Source organism: Poecilia formosa, unplaced genomic scaffold (genome assembly GCF_000485575.1).
Source record: "Poecilia formosa unplaced genomic scaffold, Poecilia_formosa-5.1.2 Scaffold108, whole genome shotgun sequence".
NCBI classification, from domain to species: domain Eukaryota; kingdom Metazoa; phylum Chordata; class Actinopteri; order Cyprinodontiformes; family Poeciliidae; genus Poecilia; species Poecilia formosa.
This window is the reverse complement of record NW_006800047.1, coordinates 859683-887159: the sequence shown is the minus strand read 5'-3', so window position 1 is coordinate 887159 and position 27477 is coordinate 859683. Positions and strand designations below refer to the sequence as shown.

The window sequence follows — 27477 nt, the reverse complement described above, 5'->3', positions numbered from 1 at the left end:
CTGGATCAAATCCCTCAATCCCAAGTCTGCAAACAGGTCCTGTAATTAACGATTGTTTGTGCGCGTCTTTCAGCGCGGCCGACGGGGGACTGCAGTCGGCTCGTATCAAAAATCCATAACTTCTGCTGTTCTGTGCTTTCTCATCCTGCGGTATATGCATCATGCGCTCGTTTATTCTTGCATAGCTTCGCCCTAGTGCTAATTTTCATCACATATGCAAGTAATCTGAGCTTGTTTCTTTTTTTTTCGTTTCTTTTTTTTCCCCCAATCACAGTCAGTCTGGATTTATTGGCTCTCATTGCTATTGTTAACAGGCTACCTTTATGGTGATCTATGTTAGCACTGCTGGCTCCTAACTAGTTATTACAGCTCTAGGAATACCAACCAGCGCGGTTCATTAGGAGGGAAATTAGAGTGCAGCGGAGTCCATGAGAGATACAGAATGCGCTTTTAATCTAAAAAGGTCAATGTGCACAAGCCATTTTAGAGATTCACTGCAAGCTTGTAATTGGGGGGCCTTGTCTGAAGACGGCGAAGAATTAAATGAAGACAAAGTTACCGAGCGTGAGGTTGGCCTTTGATGAGAATCAGGAGGTGAGGATGCTTCATTTGCAACCTTTAATCAGTCCAGCGAGATCCGATTCATGTGTGATTGTAGAAGAAGAGAAAGTGTGTGGGGTGGTTGGGGGGGGAGGGAGAAATGAAATGGTAATTAGTATTGATTATCTATGTGCATATGACCCCGTGCTCTCCCCTTGCATTCCTAAATCAACCCAAATTATTGAATTTTCTAATTTCATGCTCAGAGAGAGGGAGCCAGCAACACAAAACTGCCTACACGGAGAACCAAGTAGTCATGGAGGAGGAGCGGTGGCGGTGGGGGTCTCAAGAAATTCAAGTGAAGAGAGACCAGTCTCCTTTCCAGAGTGGAGCCGTGTGAGTGAACCTGCATTAACCATACAGGGTCTAAGTCGGAGATAATAATTATTCTTGGACAGTCTGTAGGGAGCAAAGGTGATGCGGGTAGCTTTTTCTTCAAATTACATTTCACGTCACTCCACTGTCGCAAAGCGATGGCCTCAGCACAGCCATATATGTATGTAATTACTCCCAGTTAACACTGGCAAAAAAAAAAAAAAGTCAATTTAAGCAGTTAAAAAAAAGGGAGCCCAATTACATGTATACACAATTAATACACCCATGGGAAATTGAAATTTTCTTTCAAATGATCAGATTAATTCCTAATTATGGCAACAGACACACACACACACACACACACACACACACACACACACGGTTAATCTACTTTAGTAATAAGCCACCATACAGTGGAATTGTGAGAAAAGGTGGACAGCCAGTGATGGAGGGAATCCGTGTCACAGTGGACCCGGTGAACCGGGGGACTGCTGCGGACCCGACGGCTCTCTGCCGCCATCTACTGGATCATCTGGTTCACAACTAACTCGGTTTAATCACTGCACTTCTCAGTCCTCTTATCACGATGGTCTGGATGGAGGGAGAGGGTGACCTTCTGTTTCGGGTGAAAATTTCCAAGGTTAGCACTAAAATTGCTGATTGATTATGCAAGATGAAATTAAGCCGATGTTGTTTGTGTAATGATCCAAAATGACCTGGAGCATCTATCCTCACTGAAGGATTGTGAGACAGCAGAAATCTGGGCAGAGAGAGAGAGAGCGCCAAAGCAACCCCCCCTCCTCCCACCAGCACCACCTCTTCTCAGTGGGAAAACAACTAAAAGACTCCCAGAACGGTAACTGCACACAACACAGAGCAGCACGGTGCTTTCTCCTGTTAGTTGCAGCTGTTTGGTGTCTTTTCATATTGTTTTCGTTGTAACTGTTTCCAAATCTGTGTTTGCAACTTTACTGATCATTTAAAATGTTGTTTTGCATATTTTTGGACGTCTCTACAATTTGTAGAGCCGCTAAAGAGATGCAATTTTTGACTGTTTAGTAAAATTGCATCTCTTTGTCCGTGATTTTCTTGTTGTCTCAGATCTTTTTGTTGTCATTTAAAATCCTTTTGAGTCATCACTGACCATCATTGTACTTGTTTTCTTCTTGTTCATCTTATGTTGTGTTTCAGTTTATTTTTGATTGAAACTCCTTTTAGTGTTCCCTTCCGTTGGTCCGTCCTTTATTTTGTTCTCTTCTTTTGTTTGCTACTTCTAAGACTGTATTTTAGTTTTTCTAACCGCTTTATGAATATTTGCAACCCATTTAATATGAAGCAGTTTTTTTTTGTAAACGTAACGACATATTTGACTTATTTCGCAGCAAATTAAAATAATAAAGAAACAAGATAATAAAAAGAAGCAATCAATAGGTTACACTTGTCAAGTCTGATTTTATTTTGTGGTAAACCTTACTCTCATACACATCTAACTCGGATCAATGACGGACAACTATTCATTACAGCATCGCCTACAGTACAATGATTAATATAACTATGCTTACAAGCAAAATAAACAATGTTAAATATATAAATATTAGTTCTCTGTGTAAAGCACAGCACACAGTTGACTTGCAGCATCAGTCGTCATAAATATGCTGGACCCCCACGTTTGTGCTAGTCAGAAACACGCTCTGGTTTTTCCTTTTCTTTTCTTTTTTTCTTCCTACTGCAGATAAAGTGTCTACTCTGTCCTCCTGCAGCTCTGCAATCAGAGCCTGTCTACACAACCAGAGTCAGAGAAAAGTGCAATTAAAAAAAAAAATAGAAAGAAAAAAAAACAAAAAACAACAACGCTAAACAACCAGGGCAACGGGAACCCGCATATGTATGGCAAGACTGTTGTGTTACGTAACATCGGGAGTACTGGAAGGCTCGGTTAAAATTCATCAGTTGTGATCTGAGGGGAGATGATGGTAACAAGTGAAACGAACACGACGCTGTTTCGCTGAGCTTCCATTACAACATCTGGACTATCAGTTCCAGAACTTACTAGTCTCTGTCTCACACACACTTGCACGCACACACACGCGCACACACACACAGAGGCTGGACTTCACGGGACAGCGGACAGCAAAGTGCCTTCACATGGCGACCGAAGCGTCCGAGTCTTTGGGTCGGCTGTGTATGACGTGCTCCACCTGTCCCGAGTCAGACACGTCGTAGCTCGTCTTGTACTTGGCCAAGATCTTCATCAGGGGACGCAGCTTCAGCCACCACTGCTCTTTGGGGATCCTGTGGCTGAACAGAAGACCGCAAAAAAATATTCACCCGGCTCACTACTGGTGCGCTTTTAGAGTGGTTTGTTATCTTCACTTTTAATTGACTTAAGTGTTGATTAATGGTTAGATTAAAAGTAGTTTCAATACATTAACTAATAACGTCTGCTTAGACCTGCTTTTAGTGTTGTAGTTTGCCTGCCATCCAGCAGAGGGCACCGCTGGTCATTCTTAAGCAGAGACAGTTGATACAGAAATAAAGATGACGGGACCATACTAGAGCGGAAAGAAGAACCGGTCCAAACAGAGTGCTGTGTGGGGTGCAAATTTAACTTTATGTAGTTCTGATTTGAAATATAAACAAGTTCCTTAAGTTTCACATTAAAGCTGCAGTATGTAACTTTTATAAAGAATATGTTTTTACATACTTGTTAAAACTGTCACTGTGTTGTGACACTGTAATATGAGACAGATAATCTATGGGAAAAAAATATATCCTCTGACTTCTCCTAGTGCCAACTAAAACCCACCAATCAGAGCCAGGAGGCGGGTTTAGCACTGCCAATCATGCCTATTTGCGCGCCACAAACATCTCTCTGTTCATGAGGAATTTCCTTTTTCTCTTATTTTCCATCTTTCAATTCAGCTAGATAATGTTAAAATGTTTAGATTTTTTTTAACATATGAAAAAATGTGCCCTTTATGTCATAGAAAGACGGTCCATACTCTTCATACAAGAGAAAAATCTCTGGGTTTTAAGAGAACGGTCGCTTGTCAGTCACCTTTAGACTGACACATTAACTGATATCTTGCATCCCTGATACTCACACAAAGTCGGTGTGATCCTTGAGCTCCACGACGGGCTGGAAGACCAGAGCCCTGGCGTGCATCCCCAGCAGACAGCAGGTGTCCTCGGTGTTGGCAAACACTCGGCCTGCGGGGGAAAACATCACGGCAATTACAGGACACACACGAAGGAGCTTTAGCTTCATCCACGGCGTACGAGGTGTCTTAACGAGAAATGATGGCGCTTACTCTACCAGCAACTAAAACAAAACACTAGCAAAATCTAAACGAAAAGAGGTGATCACGCAGAAATTAGAATTAACTTAGAAGGCTACAGACAGAAACGGTATGGAAGAAGATTAGGGCCGCTGGAAAATAAAAATAATTCTCACTTTACTCTCTGAATTCTGTCGTTTTTCTTATGATTCGGACTTTAATCTTCAGATATTAAAAGTCAAAATTCAGAGATTAAAATCATAACTGATGTTAAACTCTGAATTCTAAGAAAAAGTCAGAATTTTACCAAAAAAGGTTGGAATTTTACAAAAGAAAAATTTAAAGTGAGAATTGTGGTTTAAAAAAAAAATCAGAATTCAGAGTTTAAAGTCAGAATTCTGAGAAACAAAAGTTTTTTGGGTTTTTTTGCCAGTGGCCCTAATCCTCTTCTGTAACAAGGAGAGGTAGGGGTAGAGGAGAGAAATCCAGCCCACGGCTACACATTTCCAGCTCGTTTTCAGATGAGTCATAATCTGGAAATAGAACTGCATGGCAGCTGCTGATAAACATGAAAGACATGAACACAAATGTGTGTCTGCACCGGAAGTGTGAATTTCTAAGCTACATGGCCACTAAATGGCAACACAGGGACACAGAGATGGTCACGGAGCCAACATAAAAGGCAAGATTTACCTTCATCTTAAGTCATCCGTGTGAAAGAGGGAAACAAAACATAAAAAAAAAACAGCTTTAATTTTAACGGCACTTGGTAATGATTCACTTCAAACATGTTTTGCCTCGATAAACGGCAGCAGATAAACGACAGAGATTCCATGGCAGATCTGCGTCACAGCGGTCACGTCTCTGTAGGGAGGGAGGATCCTCTAGGGGTCCGCAGCTCGGGTTTTTATCTACCAGCAAACACAGCGACTGGAACGCCTTACCTTTTCTGTAAGACTCCACCAGCTTCTGGGAAAGCCACTGCATGGCCTTGGCGGAGATCTTGGTCCCGAAGTTGCGGTCGAACGGCGACGGCGCTCCTCCCTTTCAAAGGAATTCTCAAGTTTAAACACTTTTCTTTCTCCTTTTCTGTAAATGTTTATTATTCATATTTGCTGATGCAGTTGACTTTTTTGCATTTTGTCATTTTACAAGCACAACCTTCATCGTATTTTATAGGTTTTATGCGATAGGCCGACATAAAGTCGACTAGAATTCTGAAAAAGAAAGAAAATTAAACATTTTTAGAATTTTTGGGTGTATTTCTGTCATCTTTTTACGCTGGAATAATTTTGTTATCACATCGCTCTTTTCATTGAGTTTTTTTTTTTTTAAACTCAGTCAGATTAGTGGAGGAGTTTGATCAATAAAAATGTTGATTTATAATTTTAGGGCCAAGAAATCTCGGTTAAATTTAGGTCTGGGATTTGACTAGGGCATTCTAACAAATAATTGAGCTTTAAACCAGGGCTACATTGATTGCGTTTTCTTGGTAAATCACTGATCTCTCAAGAAACCTGACCTGCACATTTTGACCAATGCTGATTTTTCTTGTCTGAAAAGTCGCTAAACATTGTAACAGAGTTGCTAAAGCAGAGCAAAAGTGGTCAGTGGCTCATTTTCAGACATTTGCGGAGGAGGATAAGATCAGTTTCATGTTTAAGTATCGGCCGATCACAGACCACAGAGTTTTGCATTTAGGTGAGACATTAAAAATAGACTTTTTCCATAAGCTTTCCCTTGATTTTAATCTTAACCACATCTTCACCTCTGACCTGCCTGCTGTGTTTCTTGTTCTTAGTGATCCTGTTTGTTCACCAATGGTCTCTAGGAACAGTTGGTTCTTATATTGTTACTACATTACACATAGATGAAGTGTATTTATTAGGTAAAAGCAATTCATTCCACTTGTTTGTCTTTAGGGATCCAGCTTATAGGATCTAAATAAAAATGCAGTCCACACTTTACAGATAGTAATAGTGCCATGCAGGCTTCCTCTTCATTCCACTTAACAATTATGAGCTATTTTGTTTTGGTTTGTCTCATTAACATACATTAAAGGTTGTAGCTTTAAGGTAACAAAATGCAAAAAAGTTCAAGAAAAAGAACACATATTTTTGGTTTTGTTTGTTTCTGCATATTATTAATTCTCTTATTAAAAGTTCTGTTTGATCCTGCTTTATCTGTGGTAATCTCCAGACGCACACAAAACAAAAGACCTCATTTGGAAACAGGGGATATGAATGCTTCAAACACAAAAACAAATCTTATCACATCCTCCCCGGTCTGTTCTCCCGTCTCCCCCACCGACTCCTAGAATAATCTACTCTGCGGCAGCAGAGCATGCGGCGGTACCTGCTGCATGTGTCCCAGCACATTCTTCCTGCAGTCGAACACTCCTCTGCCTTCTTCCGTGTACAGCTGGTAGATGAAGTCGGTCGTGTAGTTCACGTTGGAGTTCTCGTTCCTAAACGGACCGAAGGAGGTGTTGTTATGGGTGTTGCATAATGCGAGCTTATGAGCGGTGGACAGCAACATGCGCTCTGTTTAGTGTATAAGCAGCTTAAGAGTCAAAAACCGAGGGACAGAAATACAGATTTATTCTCTAGTCCCAGCGAACAACAAACAAAAGTCACAATGAAAATAAAGCTAAACTATCAGAACCCTGGTTCTCACCTGAGCACCAGTCCCCTTTGGATGCTGGTCTTCATTTTCTCTGTCAGATGTTCAACGTTAGCCTAAAAGAAGAAACAATGACCAGAATTGACTCCCTTATAAAAGGGATAAAACGACAAGGCGGCCAGTCGGGGGAGTCGGCCTCGTCTTTACCTGTAGATCTCTGATGTCGAACGGCTCCTCGTAGATGTAAGCGGCGTCGGCGCCCGCCGCCAGCCCCCCCACGGTGGCCAGGTAGCCACAGTAGCCCCCCATGGTCTCGATGATGAACACGCGCCTCTTCGTCCCGCTGGCTGACTGCTTGATGCGGTCGCAAGTCTGACACATGCACACCAGGCTCGCAGAGTCAGTTCGTTAAAACATGGACGCAGGCCAACACATTCGCTTTAGTTCACAAGTCTGATCCTCTGACTGATAAATGGATTAAAGTGGATTTTTTTTTTTTTTAAACTCAAACCAGCAAGTATACAAGAGGCAGTAATTAGCTATCAAAACTGTTAGCATACTGGAAGACATTCCACATGAGAAACACAACACCAAAACTGCATGCTGGTCATTTGAAATGTTTCACAATTTCATCAGGCTAGATGCTGTTTTTTACCAGACTGACTGGAGTCCTGCAAAGAATGAGAGAAGCACATTACATGTAAAAACATCAGAGGGTGTTTTTTGTTTGTTTGTTTATCCTTAGCTTGTGTGAACTTCCTGTTTAATGGCCCAATGCTAATAATTAAGTATCAAGTTGCTCTGCAGTCAGGTAATAGGGCTGTTTGCACCAACATGCATACTTTGAAAGATTTTTGCAAAAAACTCTGATTGTGGGGATGTTATCTACTCGTTTCATCCTCTTCTTTCTTACTTGCTCTAAATGTTTCTGACCGAAAGAGTAAAACAGGTAATAGAAAAAAAAGGATTCAAGTGTTTTGGAAAAATCTTTAGCCTAGCAATGCTTTAGTCGTGCTTACATTTTTTAACATTTTTGTCATGGTGCAGACCCCCAACTTCATAACTGTGTAGACAGCATTTTTAATTCAATTGTGTCACAAGCCTTAGAAGTTACAACAGTGGCAAAACAAAGATTGATATTCATAATCTCAGTTAGGGATCACTTCTAACACATAGATTAGAAATATTCACACATTTTACTTTCGCTAATCTTGCAACCTGATATTTTGCTAATTATTAGAACTGGACCATTAGTTCTACTGATGTCTCAGGTCTCGCCCCCTCCCCAATAAATCAGTTGAAACAAAGTAATCAAAGCTTCATCGGCGGTGCTGGCGGCTCAAACTGCCTTACCTCCACGATAGCATTCAGGGCCGTGTCTGCCCCGATAGATAGCTCTGTGCCCGGTACATTGTTACTTATGGTGGCAGGCAGCATACACATTGGGATGCAAAACTCCTCAAAGGTAGAACGGGCGTCACACAGCTGCAGCAGACACTCAAGCGCCTGAAGCGGCAGCATATAGAAAACTTGTTAGAGCCACTAAGAGAGGGTCGGCCGCTGAGAGAGCGATAAAACCCTCTCAGCCCAGTGAGAGCGTATCCTGCCATTCCGGCTTTTCCCGTGTGATAGCTGCGGTGGCTTCCCTTTGGCAAACAGAAGCGGGAGTGTAAACAGAGGAGTGTGGAAGGATAGCAGAGAAGGTAAAATGAAGAGGTATGGATGGAAGGGAGGGGAAAAAGAGAGGGGTTCTGGAGGGGGGAGGAGGGTGAGAGGACAGAAAGAAGAGAAAGAATGACAGACCGGGAGTGTGTGTTTGGTGCGCCTCAGCGGTGATACGGCATATAGCGACCATAAAACTACCAAATCGGCTCTGGAGGTTTTAAACACTGCAAGCCAAACAAGCAGCACTGGTCAAACCCACGAACACAGGGTGGTGGTGGTGGGGGGGGGGGTGACCCAGGGGGATGACGACCAGCATCATTGTGTTTAAAAGGCATGGCGCTTCTTTCACATCTAGCTCATTAGTTTGTACATTTAGAAGCCTAAATACGTGTTAAGACTATATGAGAAATGCAAATAAAAAAATAACTTGTCATATTTTACTCTGACTTTCGCTTATTTCTATGCAATATGAATACAGCAGAATATGTGATTCATTGTCAACTATTGGAGTTCATCTCTGCCTCTCAAAGGCTTGTTCCAACTTAATGTCAGTTCATAAGATCCTACATTAAAATATTTTTAATGCAAATTGGAAATGTATGTCAAAAAGTTAGCTTCAGAGTTAAGGCATTGAGGCACAAAATAATAACTGGCTTAGTCACAAAATATTGTTGAAAACCATTAATTATGGTTAAGTGACTTAAAAATCCTAATTACCAGTCATTGCAATAATTCACGTCATTATTGTGAAAATTTACAGTAGAAATGTAATAAATTCACGTTACTGATACTTGAAAATCCTCAAAACTCACTATATTGTTGAAATGTATTACTTTTTTTATTATTAACACATTTTTCCAGTGAAATTTGTACATTTCAGTGTCCTTATTGAATCTCTCCTGAGGTCTGATATGATTTAATGCAGTTACTGTGGGAAGTTTTTATTTTTTTGGAAAAGAATCAAACAAGTACCTGGTGCTTTGAAGAAGCCAAATTCTTAAGAGCAGACTTGTAACTTTAATTGTTACCAAAATAAATAAGACTTTTTAAGGTCCTACCTTATTAATGCATGAATTTAAGACTTTTTAAGGATGCGGTGGGTTTCTTTTTTGAACTCTGCATGATGCAAAATGTCCAGCAAAAGCCGCAAGTACTGTATTTGCATATTATCTGTAAGAAAATAAAAGCCATAAAAGCAAGCTTAAGAGACGAGCTTTCTTTTTTTATTTGCATTTCTCTGTCCGTCTAACAAGCCAGCAACGCTGCACTCTGTTTGCATTTCATCTTCATGCTAAGAAGAAGGGGGGGACACACACAGAGAGGGGGGCAGGCAGAGCAAACATGGCAGTCACGACACTTGTGCACCTCAAAGCATGCCTCCATGTTCTCACTCACTTACTTACCTGTTAATGAAGGGAGGGATGCTGCTGTACACTGTAACTTTCACCAGTTTGGCCTCTCAGAGCGCGCACACACGCTGAGTGGCTGAATTTCCAGCGCTCTGAGTGGAGCGCCGCTGTAGGCCAGATGTGGCTTACAGACGCTGACCATGACAAGAATTTCTGCCAAATAATTCCCAGACGGGGAGGCAGGAATAAAAAGTCACTGGTGAAAAGACCGAGTGAGCGATCTCTCCCTTCTTGTAACAACTGGCTTTCGCTGCGTCAGCATGTTTGTGGATTTCATGCTTGAATGCATGTGGGTGTGGTGTTTTTTTTGTTTGTTTTGTTTTCATCTGTTGGTGTGTTGCTGAGGTCATCTAAAAAAAATGTCGCCAGGCCCCCCATCACTTACAGTAGTGATGGCGTTCAGAGCCGTGTCAGCGCCAATGCTGAGGTCTGAGCCAGGCACATTGTTGGAGACCGTGGCCGGGACCATGACCATGGGCACACAGAACTCGTCATATTTCCCACGAGCCGCTGACAATTCCAGCAGTGACAGGAAGGCCTGCAGGGCAGAGCCAAGGGCTTTAGTAGTGCGAGGGTGGAACTGTGGCAGGTGGGTTTTGGTTTTGAGAGAGGTGCTACTTGCCACAAGAATAAAAAACAGAGGAAGGAAAAGGACATAAGTGGACGGTGCCAAGGGGAGGAGCCAGGTCTATCACAACGGACAGCAGCGAAACAGACAGGTACCACTCCACATTCAGCCCCACAAAACACTCATATTCACAAAGGAAGACTCTTCTATTTCCATACATCACAGGAAAAGTCGAAGCTGGTGAGCGTCTAAACAGGATTTGCGTGAAATGACTGGAGAGAAGCAGATGTTCACTGTTTCCTAATCAAATCTGTCTCAGTAGGAGAAGTATCTATTAAAAATATCCAAATGCTTCAAGTTATTATCACAGAGCATCTGCATTTACAGCAAAAAGAAAAAAAAAAAGAAAAAGAAAAAGAAAAGTAAGCTAATTTGTGCGTCTACTAAACTCATCAGCGCTCTATTTGCGGTTTTAGGCAGAGAAATGACTTTGAAGCATCGATATGAACACATGGAGCATATGGTGATGTGCTGGCATGAAAGGAATAGGGCTAATGGAATACATCAACATTAAACAAGATTCAGAACATAAGCACATCTCATATTAGGAGTAAAGAACAACAGCTGTCTGCTTTAATTTGATGAGGAATAACGCGGTAGCTGAAGTCATAAATATACATCTCTAAAGAGCTTATGAGCTTGAAGCCAAAATGAAAGATAGACCTCAGGAGCAAAACTTAAGCTAATAAACAGGCAGCGACAGAAAGGATTTCAACGTACCTCAAATCCGCCAATTACCAGCAGAGCGTTTATATTGTACTTTCGCATCTGCTCGGCAATTTTGTCGACATGCTTCGCGGGAAGCGTCCTGAGGAGGAGAAGGCAAATAAAAAAGCTGGTTTTGTATTTTATAGTCATTCGATGAGACTTCTAAGAATAATGCTAAAAATCCTTGCAAAAGCGATAAAGTCATCAGAATACTAGGAGGATATTCAGTCTCTTGTTTTACCTTGGAGCAAAGAGGATAAATTACAGAAGTGACACGAAACCTCTTCAGGTCACAGCCGAACACTGTCACTTTATAAGGCATACCTCAAAATAGTTCATTTTCAATCATGTAATGTAATTGATTAAATACTATCAAAAATTAAAACAAAAAATCACCAACCAACCAATTAAAAAATATTTGTCAAACTGTCAAATTATAGTAAATAAAAAATAACTGTTTGATTCATAAATAAAAAACAAACTAGTAAAAATTAATAGAAAAAAACTAATTTAACTAATAAATTGCTAAAAAAAAACAAAACAAAACAAAAAAAAAAAACTAGGTAGTAAATAAAAAAAACTTACCAATGTAAATAAAACGCTAATAAGAAAAATAGTCAACTAAAGAAACAACTGTCAAGCTAGCTAATTAATTTTAAAAATGTTAGGTCAAATAAAATAAATAAAATATGGCATGGGTATGAAATGAAAAACGCAAATATTAAATATAAATGAAACAAATATACATAGCTAACAGAAAAATGACATATGTAGCTAGCTAACAAGCTAATTGTTTCATTAAACTACAGAAAAAAGACTAATTTACTAAATAAAAACTGAAAGTAAAAATAAACAACTAATAAAAGCATGAACAAACTGTCCATCTGAAAAGCTATCGATAAATAATTTTTTTCCCTCCTGTCCATTACCGTTTCTCTTTAGCTCAGTAAGTGGAATCTTGCTTCTTTCTGAAAAGGTGTTCATGACTTTTTCTTCCTTATATAAAATCACAATTTCTTCTTATAGTTCAGTCATTAACCTCCACTCCTCTTTCTGTCTGTTTTTAATCTTTGACTAGCAGTACGCCTCATTTTAACAGTCCGATTTCGTCTGAACTTGCTTTAGGCTGTAGTCGCGGCTGCCTAGCAACAACAAACAGCTTTTCGCCTCACTCGGTGTTGATTTACTAACTTCAAGGAGTTTTTATAATCCTTCTCATTATTTCAACTGATCGCTCTCTCTTGTTGGAGCCATGTTTTCTTTCCAACAGCACATTAAGCTCCGAGTTCTCTTAACTGCCATTATTTGCATAATTAGACTTGTGCAGGCATTTGTTATAGAAATGTGAATTATGCTGGGATTCCATATTGTCCATCTTCTACTTGATCTGGAAAAAATAATGCCCCATTTGTTACAGGTAGCATGACTTTTTAATAGGCGTGTTCTACAAAGCCAGAATAGTCAGCTTTTAGATGAATTAGTTTTGTTTCATTAGAACATCAGATGTTTTTCCATATTTTATGTTGCTTTACTTTCCACCTTTATAACCTCCAATCTGAACAACAATCATTACAAGAAAAAAAAAACTTCTTAGATTTATAGATTTGAGCTTTTTTGTTGGAAATTTTCACCTTTTAGTTCCCAACAGGGAGCCACCCTGTCCAGTCCAGCCTCCAACATCTCCCCATTTAATCTCCTTAATCTGAAAAAAGGACAACAGACACACACGTCTTATCAAACACTGGAAAGTTTTACATTGTAAAATCACGTGACATTATCCAAGTCTGGCAAATGTCATAAGCAACTCAAGATGGTTTAAATTTCTCTACTTCTGTGGACGCCCATGTTTAAAATTTGAATGGGTCAGTATTATAGTAATTTACTGGCAAAAATCGAACGCATTCTGTAATACAGAGAGGATGAGTAATGAGTTCTCTGGACTCCAGACAAAAAAACCAAAAAAAACCCGGCAGTGTTCTGAACCAACTCACTCTCATGACCTGGAGCCCTTTGAGGTTTTCTCAGTAGGGGGAAGAGGACAAAACTAGATCAGTGGGAGGAGTGTGAAACCAGTTCGATCAGTAACAGAACAAAGAACAACAGTCTGGTCTTGGATCAGATTCCCACCCCCTGCAGGTTTCACAGGCATCTACGCTTCATTCACAACTAAATCCCTGTTTGTTTTTGAAGTGGAAATCATCTGCAATTCTCCAGAAACGACATTCTGAGTCAGATCTCCTGTTGCCATCTGGTGGTGTCCTGTGGTACTGCGTTGGCTCTGCCTCATAGGGGAAAGTCGGTGCTGGAAATTGGTTTACATTAATCTGTGTGGATTATCCCCCCGATTATTCTTCAGTGAGAGGAGCAAGCAGTGAAAGTGCAATATCTGAATCATCAAGCCAAAGCAGCACTCCAGATTTCATTCCGATAGGAAATCTTTTTCACGGTATATGATTTTCCCCTTTCGGTCCAGGAGCTCACCTGCCCTTTGTAGAATCCTTCAAAGCCGTCGCTGACGGCAAACATCTTGTGTCCCTCGGAAATCCCCACCCTGACGGCCGACCGGACGGCGGCGTTCATGCCTGCCGCTGGCGCTCCCACGTTCAGCACCGCCACGTTGAAGTTGCTCTGCGGGAGGAACGCGCAAAGCAACGGGTCAACTCAAATCAAGTAGAATCTTGTAACACATTGAAGGAACAAGGCAGTTCAGAGTGCTTCAAACAAGCAATAATCATAGCATTTTGTCAAATCAAAATCATCAACTCGCATCAAATACGTTGAGCGATATTCCACTGACTACTAATCAAAGGCAGCTCTAAACACTTAAACTTAGTGTTATCCGCTGGGCGATATTGCCAAAAATTATATCACGACATATTTTTTAAAATACCTCGATAACGATATCACAGACAAACACCAACAAGACTAAAAAAAATACATAAATAAATGTATACAAAAATCACACAATGCATTTAGTGCATCAAAGAAAATATAAAATAGATGAATAAATATAAATGCCAACTAAATTTGGACAAGAATAAAACAGTCTGAAATCAGCAACCAAGTGTAAATAAAAATACTTGATGAAACAAACAGTTGTGGTTCAACAGAACATTAGCTTTATAAGACAATAAAACGTGTTTTAAAGACTCAAACATGATGCGCAACTAAAACTAAGAATCTTGTTTTATTAAAGAAGGAAATCTTCCTTTTAAAAATGCTAAACACTAAAATATAAAGTAAATGCCTGAGCTTACTTCCTAATGACCAGGAACGTTGTTCATTTTCATTCTGGTCCACCTCTCTTAGGTTCCACTGAAGTAATGACTGTCAGTGTTCTGGTTTGTAGCATTCTGGACACCATTGTATTAACGCGATTAAAGATAAACACAAGGGTGAGCTTCTCCAGCTCTTTCTGCGACATTAGTCCTTTAATCCTGGGAATGTTCTTTGGGTGATAGAAGACTGACTTTGTAACTGTCTTTATGCGTCTGAAGGTTCAGGTCTGGTTTCTAGCTGTAAGAACTGAAGCTGCTTGCTGACTCCGGGTCGTTTCTGCGCTGGAAACAAAGCAGCCGTCAACGCTCAGTCATTCACTCTGCAGCTTTGCTAAATGACACGCCGCACAACGGGAGGAAAGCTGTTGATGTTCCAAAAGAAGAAATCGATGGGTAGCTTCTGGCGTGCTCCCGGGAGCACGTCACAGCTGTCGTTTCAGATGCAGAGCGAGTCGGGCCCTGAGGCGGGCTGCTGCCTGCGCGTCTCGACCGGTGTGATCCGCCGCACCTCCTGGCCGGGTTGACCAGGTCGGCTCTCGGAGGGAGGCCGAGGCGTCAACTTGTGTCACATCAAACCGGCTCTGAGCCTCCTGAAGGCCTATTATGCTCACTACAGTTAGAGCTGTTTAGCAAGCAGGTGGATCGTAGCTGTTGGGATTACGTTATTTAATGAACGGCTGCTGAAAACCTGCATCACATGGGCCTAGGCTCGTCGCAACAAGCAGTAAATCAATTAATCGCACGATTAATTAAAACGAGCTCAATAATTTCCATTTGCATTATTTATCGTCTGTCTTCATTTTTCTCTGTTTTTACCAAAATCTGGATGAGAAAAGTCTTCAGTCTGGTTTTTTGGTCTCAACCAGCCCCCTTGTTTTGAAGGACAGTTTTGTTTACTTTCTTTATAATTCGTTTTATTTGCTGTTTTTGTTGTTTTGTTTATTTAGTGTGTTTAAAATGACACCCAGCTCCAGTGTTAAATGTTCAATAGAATGTACAGTTTATCTTTGCAAAATTCAGATCAGATGGAGAGAAATGATTAACAGCAGGGATGTGAGCGCCTGTCGTCTTTCTTTTCCTTCCTTTTAAAATTTTTTATCAATATTTTTATTTATTTATTTTTTACAGTGAATTGTTTAAGGCCCACAGTAGTATTTCTGGATATAAGTCTATACTACCAGATCCCCACATTTTTGTTATTCAGCTCAACATGATAACTGTTAAGCACAGAACTACAGCATGTAACTTTTATTTAAAAAAAAATTTTTAAAGGTTTTTTAGCTATTTATTAAATCACTTTGTTTATAATCACATTATAAGACATATAATCCGTGAAAAAAATAGAGCTCTTCTGCCTTCTTCCATTCCTTCCAGTACTAACAGAAGTACACAGCTCAGTCAAAAACAACCAATCAGAACCAGGAGAAGGATCTTAATCCTATTGTGTACATGCTGCTCACATCCTCCCTCCTGCTCCCTGCAGTATCTTCCAGACAGCAGATCCCATCATGAATGCTAAAGCTGGTTAGCATTCATGATGGTGGATCGATGACGCTGGATAAAAGTTTTTCCTGGAACGGTAATTTGTTTCTCCACCTTTAGTACATTTAGCAGTGCGTACATGAGCATGATTGACAGAGTCAATGCACTCCTCCTGGCTCTGATTGGTTGTTTTTGAGTGGGAGGGGGATCATTTCTGCAGATGACTGTAGTAGCTCAGGGAGGAGATGGAGGAAGCTCAGTTTTCTTGCATCTGATCCCTAAATGGCCAGAGCTACATATTTAGAGACTTGCTTTGCTTATTTATTGCTTCTTGTTCTGCCAAGAATCCAGCAGCAGCATGGTGTGTGAGGCCTGCAGTATCTGAGTCATTCTTTGTAGCTAGAACCTTAGGACAGTAATAAATAATTCAGCTTATCAGAGGGCTGGGCGAGGCCGTTTTGGCTCTCGGGAAGTAACCTGCTCCTTTGGTTGTGTGTGAAAGTCGTGCGCTCTGCGTTTTCAACTCACAACTGGCAGCTCAGACTCAGGTTTGCGGTGAGCCAACAGTTTGTACGTCCTCAGGTTGTTTTCGAAACTCCTGTAAAACACGGCCAAAAACAGTCAGCTCTCCTGTTCGATTCGAGGAACACATCAAGACATTTTTTACTTCCATTTAAACTCTTCTTCTCATGCTTATGAGCTGTAGCAACACACAACAGCTGTCCAGACTGATATTAACCAAACAAATCACATCTGTCTACTAATGCTTTATTTGTAGCCGACATTTCTAGGTCACCCATACCTGCCCCGAAGTTTGACAGCCTCCTCAAACCGTTTCTGGTCCATGGCTTTCTGGACCTCTTGAGTCTGAGGAAAAAAGAAAGAAAAATGTTTGTATTCAGTTTCTTACATTTAAAGCATATGAAACAAAAATTAACCACAATCCATTTCTCTCTTGTGGCTGAGAGCCATCATGTCAGATTAAAATGAATTTTATTTGCATATAAACCTCCTTTGGAGACACACCTTCTAATCTGAGAATTTATTTATTCCCATAAACTGATGATAATGGAGCACAAAACTTGAATCCCTATTCTATAAATCAAACAAGGATATTCTTTTATTTACAATACCTTCCTATCAAGAAGAGGTCAAATGAATCTGAGGCCAATTACTGTATATAGAAAACATGGGCTTCTCCTCACAGATCACAAATATTATGTCAGTTTTGTTATGGGGCAATCAAATAAGGAAGTGGACGAGGACACGCCACAGCTGATGTTAAGGCAACAACAGATAGTATCACAATCAGCAGCCAGGCAGTTGCAGGTGTCATTTGTGAGCATAAAGTGTTTTTCCTACTGCTACAACACATCCTTAATATTGATTTTAGAAAGTACTTGCTCCATTTGCAGATTATTTTACTGATGACATGTGGAAAAATGTCTTGTTATAAGTGAAGTAATCTGCCAATGGAACTAGTACTTTTTCCATTAATATTAAGGAATTATTGACTTGTAACAAGAATCTATATCCTGCTGAAAAGTTACTTTCAAGTTAGTCTTCGTCTTATTTCAAGTGTACTAAGATATTTGCACAAGAAACTAAACCAAAGTCACTTGATTAGATTTTGTGTTTTTTGCAAAGTAGACAGAAATGAAAATACATTTAAGCCGAAACACAAAGGAAAGAAATGAAAGAACAATCATATTTGTAATACTATCTAACTGTAACCTATGAAAGAAATCACTTATGAAAGACATAACAAACAGAAAAGTAAGATTTTCCTGTTTTTTACTGAAATAAAAATATTCAGATAAGAGCAGAAATCTTCCCAGGGACATCTGCCAAATTCCAAACATGACTGGCCAACAGAACAACAAAGCTGTTTTCTGTTCCTGTGGAGATGATTAGCTGTTACATCATCGCTCTGGCAGTCATCGCCAACCCCTTCAAAACGCTTCAGAAGATCATTAACCATTAACGACTCATTCTCAGACAACATGGCTTTCCATTTGACGATACAGCCCTTCTGAGCCCAGTTGGCTCCTCTCAGCCCCTGTGCGCTGCTTAAGTGTGTGCACGAAAATTTAAAGGGTGTGTGGATGTCTTGGACCGTTTCCAGCTCAGCACCACACTCACCGTCTGAACACACTCCATCAGAGGCACGCGCACCGACTGGTTCCCGCAGAGAGAGACCACGCAGGCCGGCGTGTTGGCGGTGGTCTCCAGGAGAGCCAGGACGGCCTCCACTCCCATACGACTGGCCTTTGAGGGTGGACAGGAACAGACAACAGTGAGTTAGTATCGCTTTATTTTTGCATGCATGTATTTATTAAGACATTTAAATCCTGTTCTGTTTGCTCTTTTCCGGTTCATTTTCACTTCTTGACCTATTTTTGGTAGGCTTGTAGTACGGGCGTGGAAACGTGTCTGCACGAGTCGTGTCCTCGGCCTCAAATCCCATCATGTGCTTAACTCAAATCCCTGACATCATTTCCTTTAAGACAAACACACTGAGGCTTTACCATGAAATACTATACTGCTACTACTATAAGTCTATGGGAGGTATTATCTATTGATATTGATCACATGTATATCACAATATATATTATATTGATTTATTGTCCAGTCCTATTTAAAATCCATTTTAAAAAAATTAAAAATTAGGATTTTTTATTTTACTTTATTTTTGTTTGTTTTTTTTACAGTTATTGTTTTTAAAATGTGTCAGTTTATGTGACATGCAAATCAAATTTGTAAAGCAAATTGTCTGAAGATCTTTGGCTCTTTAATTGGTATACTCCAAACTAGAAGTAAAAAATTGAATGGTTAAGCAAGACCTTTTGTTTCTTAGTCACAGCACTCATGGTAAAGATGGGTAAAGTTTCTTAAAACTTTGTGTAACCTCATTGGCATGAACATAAGAAAATAACTGAATAACATCAATGTGCTCACATTTACAGTCAATGCAACAAATGAAGTTGCATTTAACAAATGAAGCTGCATTTAAAAAAAGATCAGAACCAGAGAACTGCAGTAAACATTTTAGTATGCAATGATGCAACAGCAATTAAAAGATAAAACAGATCTACTTCACAAATACATTTTTACTGGGGATTCAAATAATCCTGCAACTGGCACTAATATAGCTTTAGGAAGGACTTTAAGGAAGAATGCGAAGTAATTTATACTTAGCCCTGCTTTCAGAGCTAGCTTTTAATAACCTTGGCATAAACAGAAATGTGGACTGGTTTGTTCTGGACCCTTAAGGTAAATTCAAGGCCATGATTGTTTATGCTTTCTTTTTTTTAATAAATTGGTTTTGTGTGGAACTATAAAGTGTAGTATTTACAGCCATTAAAAAAAATAATTTTTATGGTAATGAGCTATTTCACATTGCAATAACTCAGCCTGTACTTCAAATATCATGATTAACCTCAAACGTTCTATCTGTTCGGCCTGATGTTGAAGAAATAAAACACGAGTAACCATGGTGACAATGGATATCTTTCACATCAAGTTCCGAATATTTTATTTGGTTAACAATAACAAATGAAAGCAATGTGCTATGTTTTTTTCTCTCTCATTCCTCCTAGTGAACCTACCAAGATGCGGTCAAAAGCAGACGGCGTCCCTCCTCTCTGCACATGGCCCAAGATGGTGACCCGTGTGTCGAAGCCCAAGTTTTTGACAACAAGCTTTGATGACAACACACAAAAGGATTTAGCAGGAGGTATTGTTGAGGTAAAACATATCAAAAACCACTTTGTATATGCAGATACATTCAAAAATAACTGGGCACATCACACACTAAAAACACAGGCACAATATAAAAGCTAAAGAGAAGGGGAAACTGCAAAGCACAAGCAAGCCATTCTAATTTTTCAGTCATGTTAGCAAAATAGCTTGTACCCCATAGAGGAACCCAGGCAGGATGTGAACCATTAAAAAGAAAATAAAGAAAAGAAATACCCAGGTACTGATAAAACAATAAAATTTAGACTTTAACACCAGTTAGTTGAATGAATGAGAGTGTGAAAACTAATGTGTGAAAGCAAGTATAAATAACAGAGATGCACCGAGAACGAGAACTTGATGGAAACAAAAATCAACAGCAACATGTTTGCACTAACATCAACACTCGATGGAGTGGAAGTTGTTGTTTTATATCAGATGGGATGTTTAAAATAAAGCCACAAGACAAACGCTAGCCTCGCTAATTACACGATATTTCACATGCTACAGGCAGTTTGCTAACTGCTAAAGCCAGTTTAAAATGTCACCTCAAGAATAATTTTGTCTGTTTTTAATTAATATTAAATTGCTTTTTTACAGATACTGCTGTTTAAAACTTGTTAACCCCCACGTCCTCTGTACCGGGGGAGAGATTTTAACTTTTTTTTTTTTTTCTTACACTTATTACTTCACCTCCCTTCAGCTAAACATAGACATATTTGGTATTCATGGAGGGAGGAAGACTCTTGGCTAGAAGCTGCTAAAAAGGATTTGGGTGTTTGATTTGAGCAGGAAGCATTTGAGTTGGACAGATGTCAGGAACCTTCTGCAAAAAGACATTGTATGGAGCTTTGGTAGTGCCAACAATGTATATATTTTTGTGGTTTTAATTATTTATTTTTTCAATAAAAAGTTTGTTGTATTTTTTTTACACAAGATTTCCAAAGAATACACTTGAATTAAAGTCAAATATAAACATTTGTTATTGTTTTATTATATTGTGATAAAAAAATATATCAAAAACAAAAAGATGTCCACATGTAATATTAAGTTTAGTAAATTTATTAAGTAAAATCGCAGAAAGTCCCAAGTTTTGTACTTGTTTATGTATTTTTCACTAAAACTTCTGTAAATATGCTTCAGTTTACCTCAGGTGCATCCGTCTTTGCACAGACATGGTTTCCAAAAGTTCATAGTGTCATTTATGATACTTCTTAAAGGTTTTATACTATGTAATGCCAAAGAAATTCTGACAAAGAATAGCATTTTAAAAATGCTATTCTTTAACTTGAAATTGTGCTTTGAAAATGGTAGAAGCAGACAAAATAATTCTTAAATTATGAAGATATTACATTGATAAAAAAATAAATAAATTCTGATCGGTGCATCTCTACTAAACAAGTGGCAGCTGGTTTGGGAAAATGTGTGTTTGGCTTCATGAGTGTCCTACTGTCGTTAGAGTACAAAACCGTGAAAGCCTTCTTACCAAACTAGTAAGTGTGCCTGATAGAGCATTCCAGAAACACAGCAACAGAGTCAAAAGCCACATCAGGGCAGGGTCAGAGTCATACAGGAGGCTGGAGGCTCGCTGCACACAGCTCTGTACTTACATTCTTAATATAGTCAGTTGTAATGGGTTTGTTGTTACGGTCAATCGCCCCTTCGGCGACAATTATGATATTCAGCCTTTTCATCCCTGCGCGGTTCTACAAAAGGAGGGCGTGGTGGAGAGACAACATGACAGAAAAACTGAGTGTGTGGCTGTGACATGGGCTTTCAGAAGCACGGGAGCCAAAAACAGAGAGAGAGAGAGAGAGAGAGAGCGAGAGAGAACAGCTTCCTTCATGATATAATCAGCTGTATCCTGCTTCTATCGCTGCTTGTCAACACTTTCTCTGTGTGAGATTTAAACGCGGTTGCTAAACAGCAGCAGTGAACGTTTGGGTCAGATCTGGTGGCATCGGCAGGGTCGCCGTGCTTCTGGCTTCCCCTTCTTCTTTCCACACTTATGTACTCACATCCTTGACAAAACTAGAAGTTATAGACTTCCCGTGTCTGTCAATGGCTCCCTCTGCTACTATGATTATGTTCAGCCTTGTGCCCCTGGAACGGGTCTGGATTATAAAACATTGGGAGGTTTTCAAACTGGGAAAACACTGAAACATCAGATAATTTATGTAGTATTTTTTTTTTGTAGAGAAACAAAACTAGTCATTCAAATGGCTGGTATATTGGTTCATTTTGGCTGCTGTGGGAATGCGATGGAGTTACCGCAGATAGTTTCTGGCACATCTTCTCCTCCCAGCCGTCCTCCGGAGGCATTTCAGGGATCAGAACCCAGTCGGCGCCACAAGCCAGAGCGCTCACCAAGGCCAGGTAGCTGCCGTTTAACACAGATATGTTAGCTTCATGTGAGCACCGCTGACCACGCCCACTGAGTCTGCTGCTTATTTTTCTTACCCACAGTGCCTGCCCATGACCTCCAACACAAACGTCCTCTGGTGGCTGAAAAGGCCAGATGACGAAAGTGGAATCACCACAGGATTGGTGTTGGAAACTAAAGCGATGTAGCTTGTTTTGGCTCTCACCTCTGTGCGGTGGTCATGATGGCGTCTACAACCTCGATGATTCTGTGCAGGGCTGAGTCGGTGCCGATCGTCATGTCGGTTCCACAGAAGTCGTTGTCGATGGAGCCCACCATCCCCACGATGTGCAGGGCCGAATATTTCTGCACGGCGTCGGCTTCGATCAGACCTGAGGGGACCGGGAGGGTCTTAGAAACTTGGCCAACTCTTTGGTTTCATTACATGTTACTTTCTAGCCCCATGAAGCCAGAAACAAACTGTTTCAGCATTCCTCTAGGTGGCAGTATCATGTACTTTTCATTAACACAGTGCCATTTTATACCACAGTCATGTGACTGTGTTACCTTCACTTATTATAAAAATGCTACATATGATTCTAAAGAAAATTGAGTTAGAAATTTAACGCTTTGAAATTGGGCCTCTGTCTCTTTAAATAGCTCCTGCTCTTCCTGTAGTTCTGCCTTCAGGAAGTGATCACAACAGTGGCTCCACTATTAACCCTTTAACGTTTTTACCAGAGTTTTACTGAGAAGTATCTCCTATAACAAGCTCAGCTAATGCTCAGTTCCACCAGTTGTTTGCTAACTTCTGCTGACTAGTCTGCAGGAGCTGCACTGGAGAATAAAACTTCTTATGGCTTTTTTTTATAGCCAATGTTTTATAAAGCCGACAAATTAGAGATTGTTACCATGGAGAGGGATGTATCGGTTTCCCTGCTGGTCCTATTACTTCACAGCTCAAAGTCAGATAAGAGGAAGACAAAGTTTAAATGGATGGATGATATGTGGGTAACTTAACAGATCTGGTTGCAATTTATTTTGACGGATATCAGCGTAAAAGAGGTTACGTACGTGCGTGCTTCACCTTTGAGAATTGTTTGCACAAAAACATTTTAAAAGGATGTGGACTTCTCAAATATCCACTGTTTCCTGTTGGTGAAAATAGAAACGGCTGGTATTTTGGTTGCGTTCCACTACCTTGCTGCACCAGCTCAGAGAGCAGGCCGCTCCATTCCTCCCTGAACAGGTTGGCTCCCGTCAGACTGCCGTCGCCGCCGATCACGCATAGGTTGGTGATGCCGCGCTTCACCAGGTTGTGAGCTGCCTTCAGGCGGCCCTCATGGCTGCGGAAGTCTTTGCACCGGGCGCTGCCGATCACGGTCCCACCCTGAAGGCAGCGGAGAAGAAGGCAGGGAAAGCATTTCAGGTCTAAATCAAAAGGTTTATGCTGGTTTATAAGGTTTATGTTGACAGAGAACTCTGGTTTCTCTCAGGCCTACTAACAAATGATAAAAACAACATTTTTTGTGTTTTCTCTTTGAAAATAGTTCATTCTAAGCAGATACATGTTTATTACCACTTGTAGCATGCTGGAGACACTCTCCCAGGTGGCTTCTCTTATGTTTTCCCCTCCGTCCACCATCCCCTGATACCCCTGAGGGGAAAACATGACAGGAAATATGTCAGAGCCTGTTTTTACAGTCTGCATTGTGCAACAGTGGCTGTACAAAAACTGCACGTTTCTCAATAATTAATGAAAAGACAAGATGCAAATCAGTTAGTGCAGGTGACAGGAAACAAACTGCAGTACTGGAAGAGTTGAGGGAATTTTTGGTAAATACTGGTTGTCTTCTACAGTGAAGATATAGAACAGAGTTTCTTTCCCATAAAAATTATTTCAGAATGACTCAAATCTCCCAAAATCTTCTAAGTTGCAGTCCAACTGAAAATGTTAAGTCAAAATCTTAAAATATATTTTCAGTACAGAAAGAATTGCACATTGTCATGCCAGCGGTGAAACATGGTAGTGGCAGCAGGTCTGCCACCATATTCTGGTCATACTAAGACGTTATTCAGGTTTGATACACTATGGAACTTTATAGAACTCTTTTAAATAATTTTTGAAATTGTGACCCTGGAAAATCAGAATCAAATCATTAAGACACTGAAAGATTTGCATCTCTACCGACCCTTACAGAGTTGGCCTGAATTAAAAGTCCAAATAAATAGGAAAAATGGAAAAGAAAAGAAAAAAAGCGTTCGACAAACAAGACGGCGGCCTTGAGTGTGCTGACATCACTGAGAACTATGGAAACCCAAGGAGTGCATTGGTGGAAAAAAAACAAACTGATTTTCCAATAATATGATTAATCAATTAAATCAATTCATCACCCAGCTCTACCATGATGTCTTTTTTTTTTTACATCACAATGAACTAGAATTTTAACCGAGGTGTGTACACTTTCTAGATTCACCACTTTAGCGCTACTTTATCTCATATTTAAGGTTCGTCATTTTGTGAGCTGCAGGAACAGTCAGGCGTTCCCATCAGCCACCAGCTGAAGCATTAAGTCTGTTATGTAACGGTATGCAGAGTGAGCCCAGGCAGGACAGATGAACGGGGATCACAGTACGAGCAGCGGAGCACGTCTGTTGCTTCCCAAAGCTCCGCTTAAATCCTCTCCCTTTAGTACAGATCCGTACCTGCGCAAACGCTGATCACATTCATCTGGGATCAATACCTCATGAGAAGGTGTTAAAAATCAACACCTTCTCATGAGTGAGAGCAGGCATAACTAATTTCACACGACAGCATTATGTGCAGAGTCACGCTTTTGTCGGACCTGTGAAGCGGACGGGCTCACCTCATGAATAAAATAAACTTTAGCTCCCACGTACAGCCCCATTCGGACCACGGCGCGGACTGCCGCATTCATTCCTGCAGAGGAGGGGAGAGAAATTAAACAATGCTCATAATAATTAATGACAGAGGAGCTTTGCTGTAATGCAGTGCAGCTATAGTGTAGGAGAGGGGAAGCATGCTTAAGAGCAACCTCAGACAATTTATGTTTTGTAGACTTCTGTGGTTTAGGTCAGTCTGTTTCTTATTGCAGAGTTGAAAGCCTTTTATGGGTACAATGTCTTCCAGCTCGTCCTCGCCCCCTCTGTTACAGTGCGGTTTGTACAAAGTGCGCTCATTAACGAAGAAACTCTTCTATGCGATCTGAGAGTAAATGTAGGGTTATGAGACCGGAACGGTTAACGCTTCGCTCGCTGGGGGACGGACAGAACACGGCCGACTGGATCAGCTTTAAATCAACAAATTTCTCAAAAACTGGTGCGCTGCCGGAGGGTTGTTGCTTAGCAACGCAAAAGTTCAGGCTGTTGGACAGCAGGGAAGAACATTTACGAAAACAATCTGTGCATCTCTTGGGATTTTTATTTATTTTTTTGTCCTCAAAAGCTCTTTGGTGTTTATTTGATAAGTTCTGTGTTTAACTTCAAAGGAGGTAAAGTTTTTGCAATGTCCTGGAAAACAAAAAATGTTAGAAAAAGGATTGTTCTGAAGGGTATTTTGAAGACCTCATTCACAGTCAAGTCAAACAACCTGTTGAGCGGTTACATAACGGTGCACACAAACGCCTATTGAGAAGTCTCTCCCACTCGTCTCCTCTGAGGTTTTTGAGGCCTGAATCGAAGCACCCGATCTCTCATTCTGCATGACTGGCGCTTTCTCCGGCACGCCGCACACAAAGCCTGGAGCAAAGAGCCTGAACAATGCCCCGACGACTCCTGTCATGCATATGCAACTTTACTTTGCTCTGGGGTCCGCTCAGGGTGGGCTTAAGACAAAACCAACACACAAAAATCTATTTTTAGAGGAGATTTTTTTCTTTCTAATTAACTACTTTTCTTTCTATAGTTTTCAAACACTATATTCAGAATTTAGGATAAATTAAAGATTTTTTTTCTTCCAAATTCATCATATGCACCAAAACAAAGAAAACATACTGTTTACACTACAAAAATGTGACCATTTTAACTTGATGCACCCGTTTTTTAATGTCTAAATGACTTAAATTCCTTCATTGTCTGTGGAATTCAAAACTAAAGATATTTTCAATAGAACACGCATCACATCCTTCGTCTTTTCTACTGTTGTTTATCACTAATAACGCCAGCATTGGTTATATGCCATATTTATTTGGAAGGTCTTTATTTAGAGACAAAAAGTAGTTCATACCATTTAGAAAAAAATATAAAATAAAACAAACCATCAAGCAGGCAGTACAAAGCTGGAGGTATGTCAAATATGGCTATGTGTTGCAGGTGACTGAGTTTTTACTGAGTCTGAAAAAAGTTTAATAGTTAGAAATGGAAAGTGTGCATCTGAATAAGCATGCTGATGAACAGTGAGGGTTGCCTAGAGTATAATTAATAAAGTAGTCAAATTAATAAGTTCAAAATGCACTCCTTAGCAGTTGAGAGCGTTTGCGTTTCGATAAATAAGAGACGAGCCGGCGGAGCACGTGACTAGGAGTTTCCTCTGTGACGTAGAACCGGCCGGGTGCCGCTCATCACGTACACAGGATGGAGGCTTCCCGCCGCTGGCCCACACTCTGCTGTTTAAACCTCAGCTCTCACCTCTCCTCTCTCAACATTAGCTCAGCCTTTCAGGGCTGCTGGCAGTCGGTGAGCAAGCCGCTGTCGTGACGAGCAGCACGCCCGAGTCTTTCACTTCCTCGTTCAAATTACATGCACCGTAAGATAATTAACGACCTTGCAGGACCTGGTGGAAAACGCAGCACATAACTCGACCTTGACATCTCTCTGAGCTGCTCAGTTTTAGAGAGTTTGAGGATGCGGACATCTGAGTTATCACATTGCGTCATGTTAGCATCTCAGCTAACCGCTGCCTCTTCCTGGATGATTCAACATCATGCTTTTAGTTTACTAGACTGAAGGGCCCACTGCGCAAAGCTTTACAGACATATTGGTGCATAAACATGGCCTTTTTTATCACTGACAACACAGCATCACTGCCGAGGGGGTGTATTTTCGCCCTCTACGGGCATGTCTGCATTAATGCATAGAAATCTCGAAAAACCTGTGTCCGTGAATGCGACAAGTTACCTTGAGCATCTCCTCCGCTCGTGAGCACTGCGATGGCTTTCCCTGCTCCTGACAGGTTCTCAAAGAATATCTTCTTGCTGTCCGGCTGCGCCATTTTCTCGACTGCTTAATATTTATTTCGGGTCAGAGTAGTTAAAAGTCTCCCAACAGTTCTGTACAGGTTGTACCGAAATGTGATGAAGGGCAGCAGTCTTCACAGCCCCCTCTGCCGATAGTATGGCCGTTATGCTTCGCGTGTCTCGGTTCCGCGTCTAGC

At 40.6% G+C, this 27477-nt stretch overlaps 1 protein-coding gene across 10 annotated transcripts; it reads right to left on the bottom strand.

The window, feature by feature from the left end:
• Window positions 1-2347: 2347 nt before the first annotated feature.
• On the bottom strand, window positions 2348-27477 carry pfkpa (phosphofructokinase, platelet a). Of its 10 annotated transcripts, none has more exons than XM_016675191.1 (24): window positions 27222-27476; window positions 24953-25026; window positions 23665-23742; window positions 23286-23475; window positions 22312-22477; window positions 22184-22228; window positions 21995-22103; window positions 21334-21429; window positions 19594-19686; window positions 18128-18253; window positions 16788-16852; window positions 16514-16583; window positions 13707-13853; window positions 12857-12927; window positions 11238-11325; window positions 10275-10427; window positions 8169-8321; window positions 7023-7187; window positions 6870-6931; window positions 6549-6660; window positions 5138-5237; window positions 4887-4892; window positions 4020-4125; window positions 2348-3213 (listed from the first exon to the last, which is right to left on the bottom strand). In XM_016675191.1, the coding sequence occupies exons 1-24, from the start codon at window positions 27313-27315 to the stop codon at window positions 3057-3059; spliced, it is 2526 nt and encodes an 841-aa protein (XP_016530677.1). In that variant the 5' UTR covers window positions 27316-27476; the 3' UTR covers window positions 2348-3056. The 10 variants fall into 10 exon arrangements, with proteins under 10 accessions (XP_016530677.1, XP_016530676.1, XP_016530679.1 ...); XM_016675190.1 differs by lacking the exon at window positions 21334-21429 and adding an exon at window positions 21742-21837 and having other exon boundaries at window positions 27222-27475; XM_016675193.1 differs by lacking the exon at window positions 4887-4892 and having other exon boundaries at window positions 27222-27477.

What these genes read in the sequence shown, in the direction of transcription:
- pfkpa (XM_016675191.1), bottom strand. Translation starts at nt 27,315, where the DNA reads ATGGCGCAGCCGGACAGCAAGAAGATATTCTTTGAGAACCTGTCAGGA. An exon ending in CTGCTTTTGACCGCATCTTG is followed by an intron (nt 18,254 to 19,593) that starts GTAGGTTCACTA and finishes CCACCCTCAAAG; the next exon opens with GCCAGTCGTATGGGAGTGGA. An exon ending in AAGGATTCTACAAAGGGCAG is followed by an intron (nt 12,928 to 13,706) that starts GTGAGCTCCTGG and finishes TCCTTTTTTCAG; the next exon opens with ATTAAGGAGATTAAATGGGG.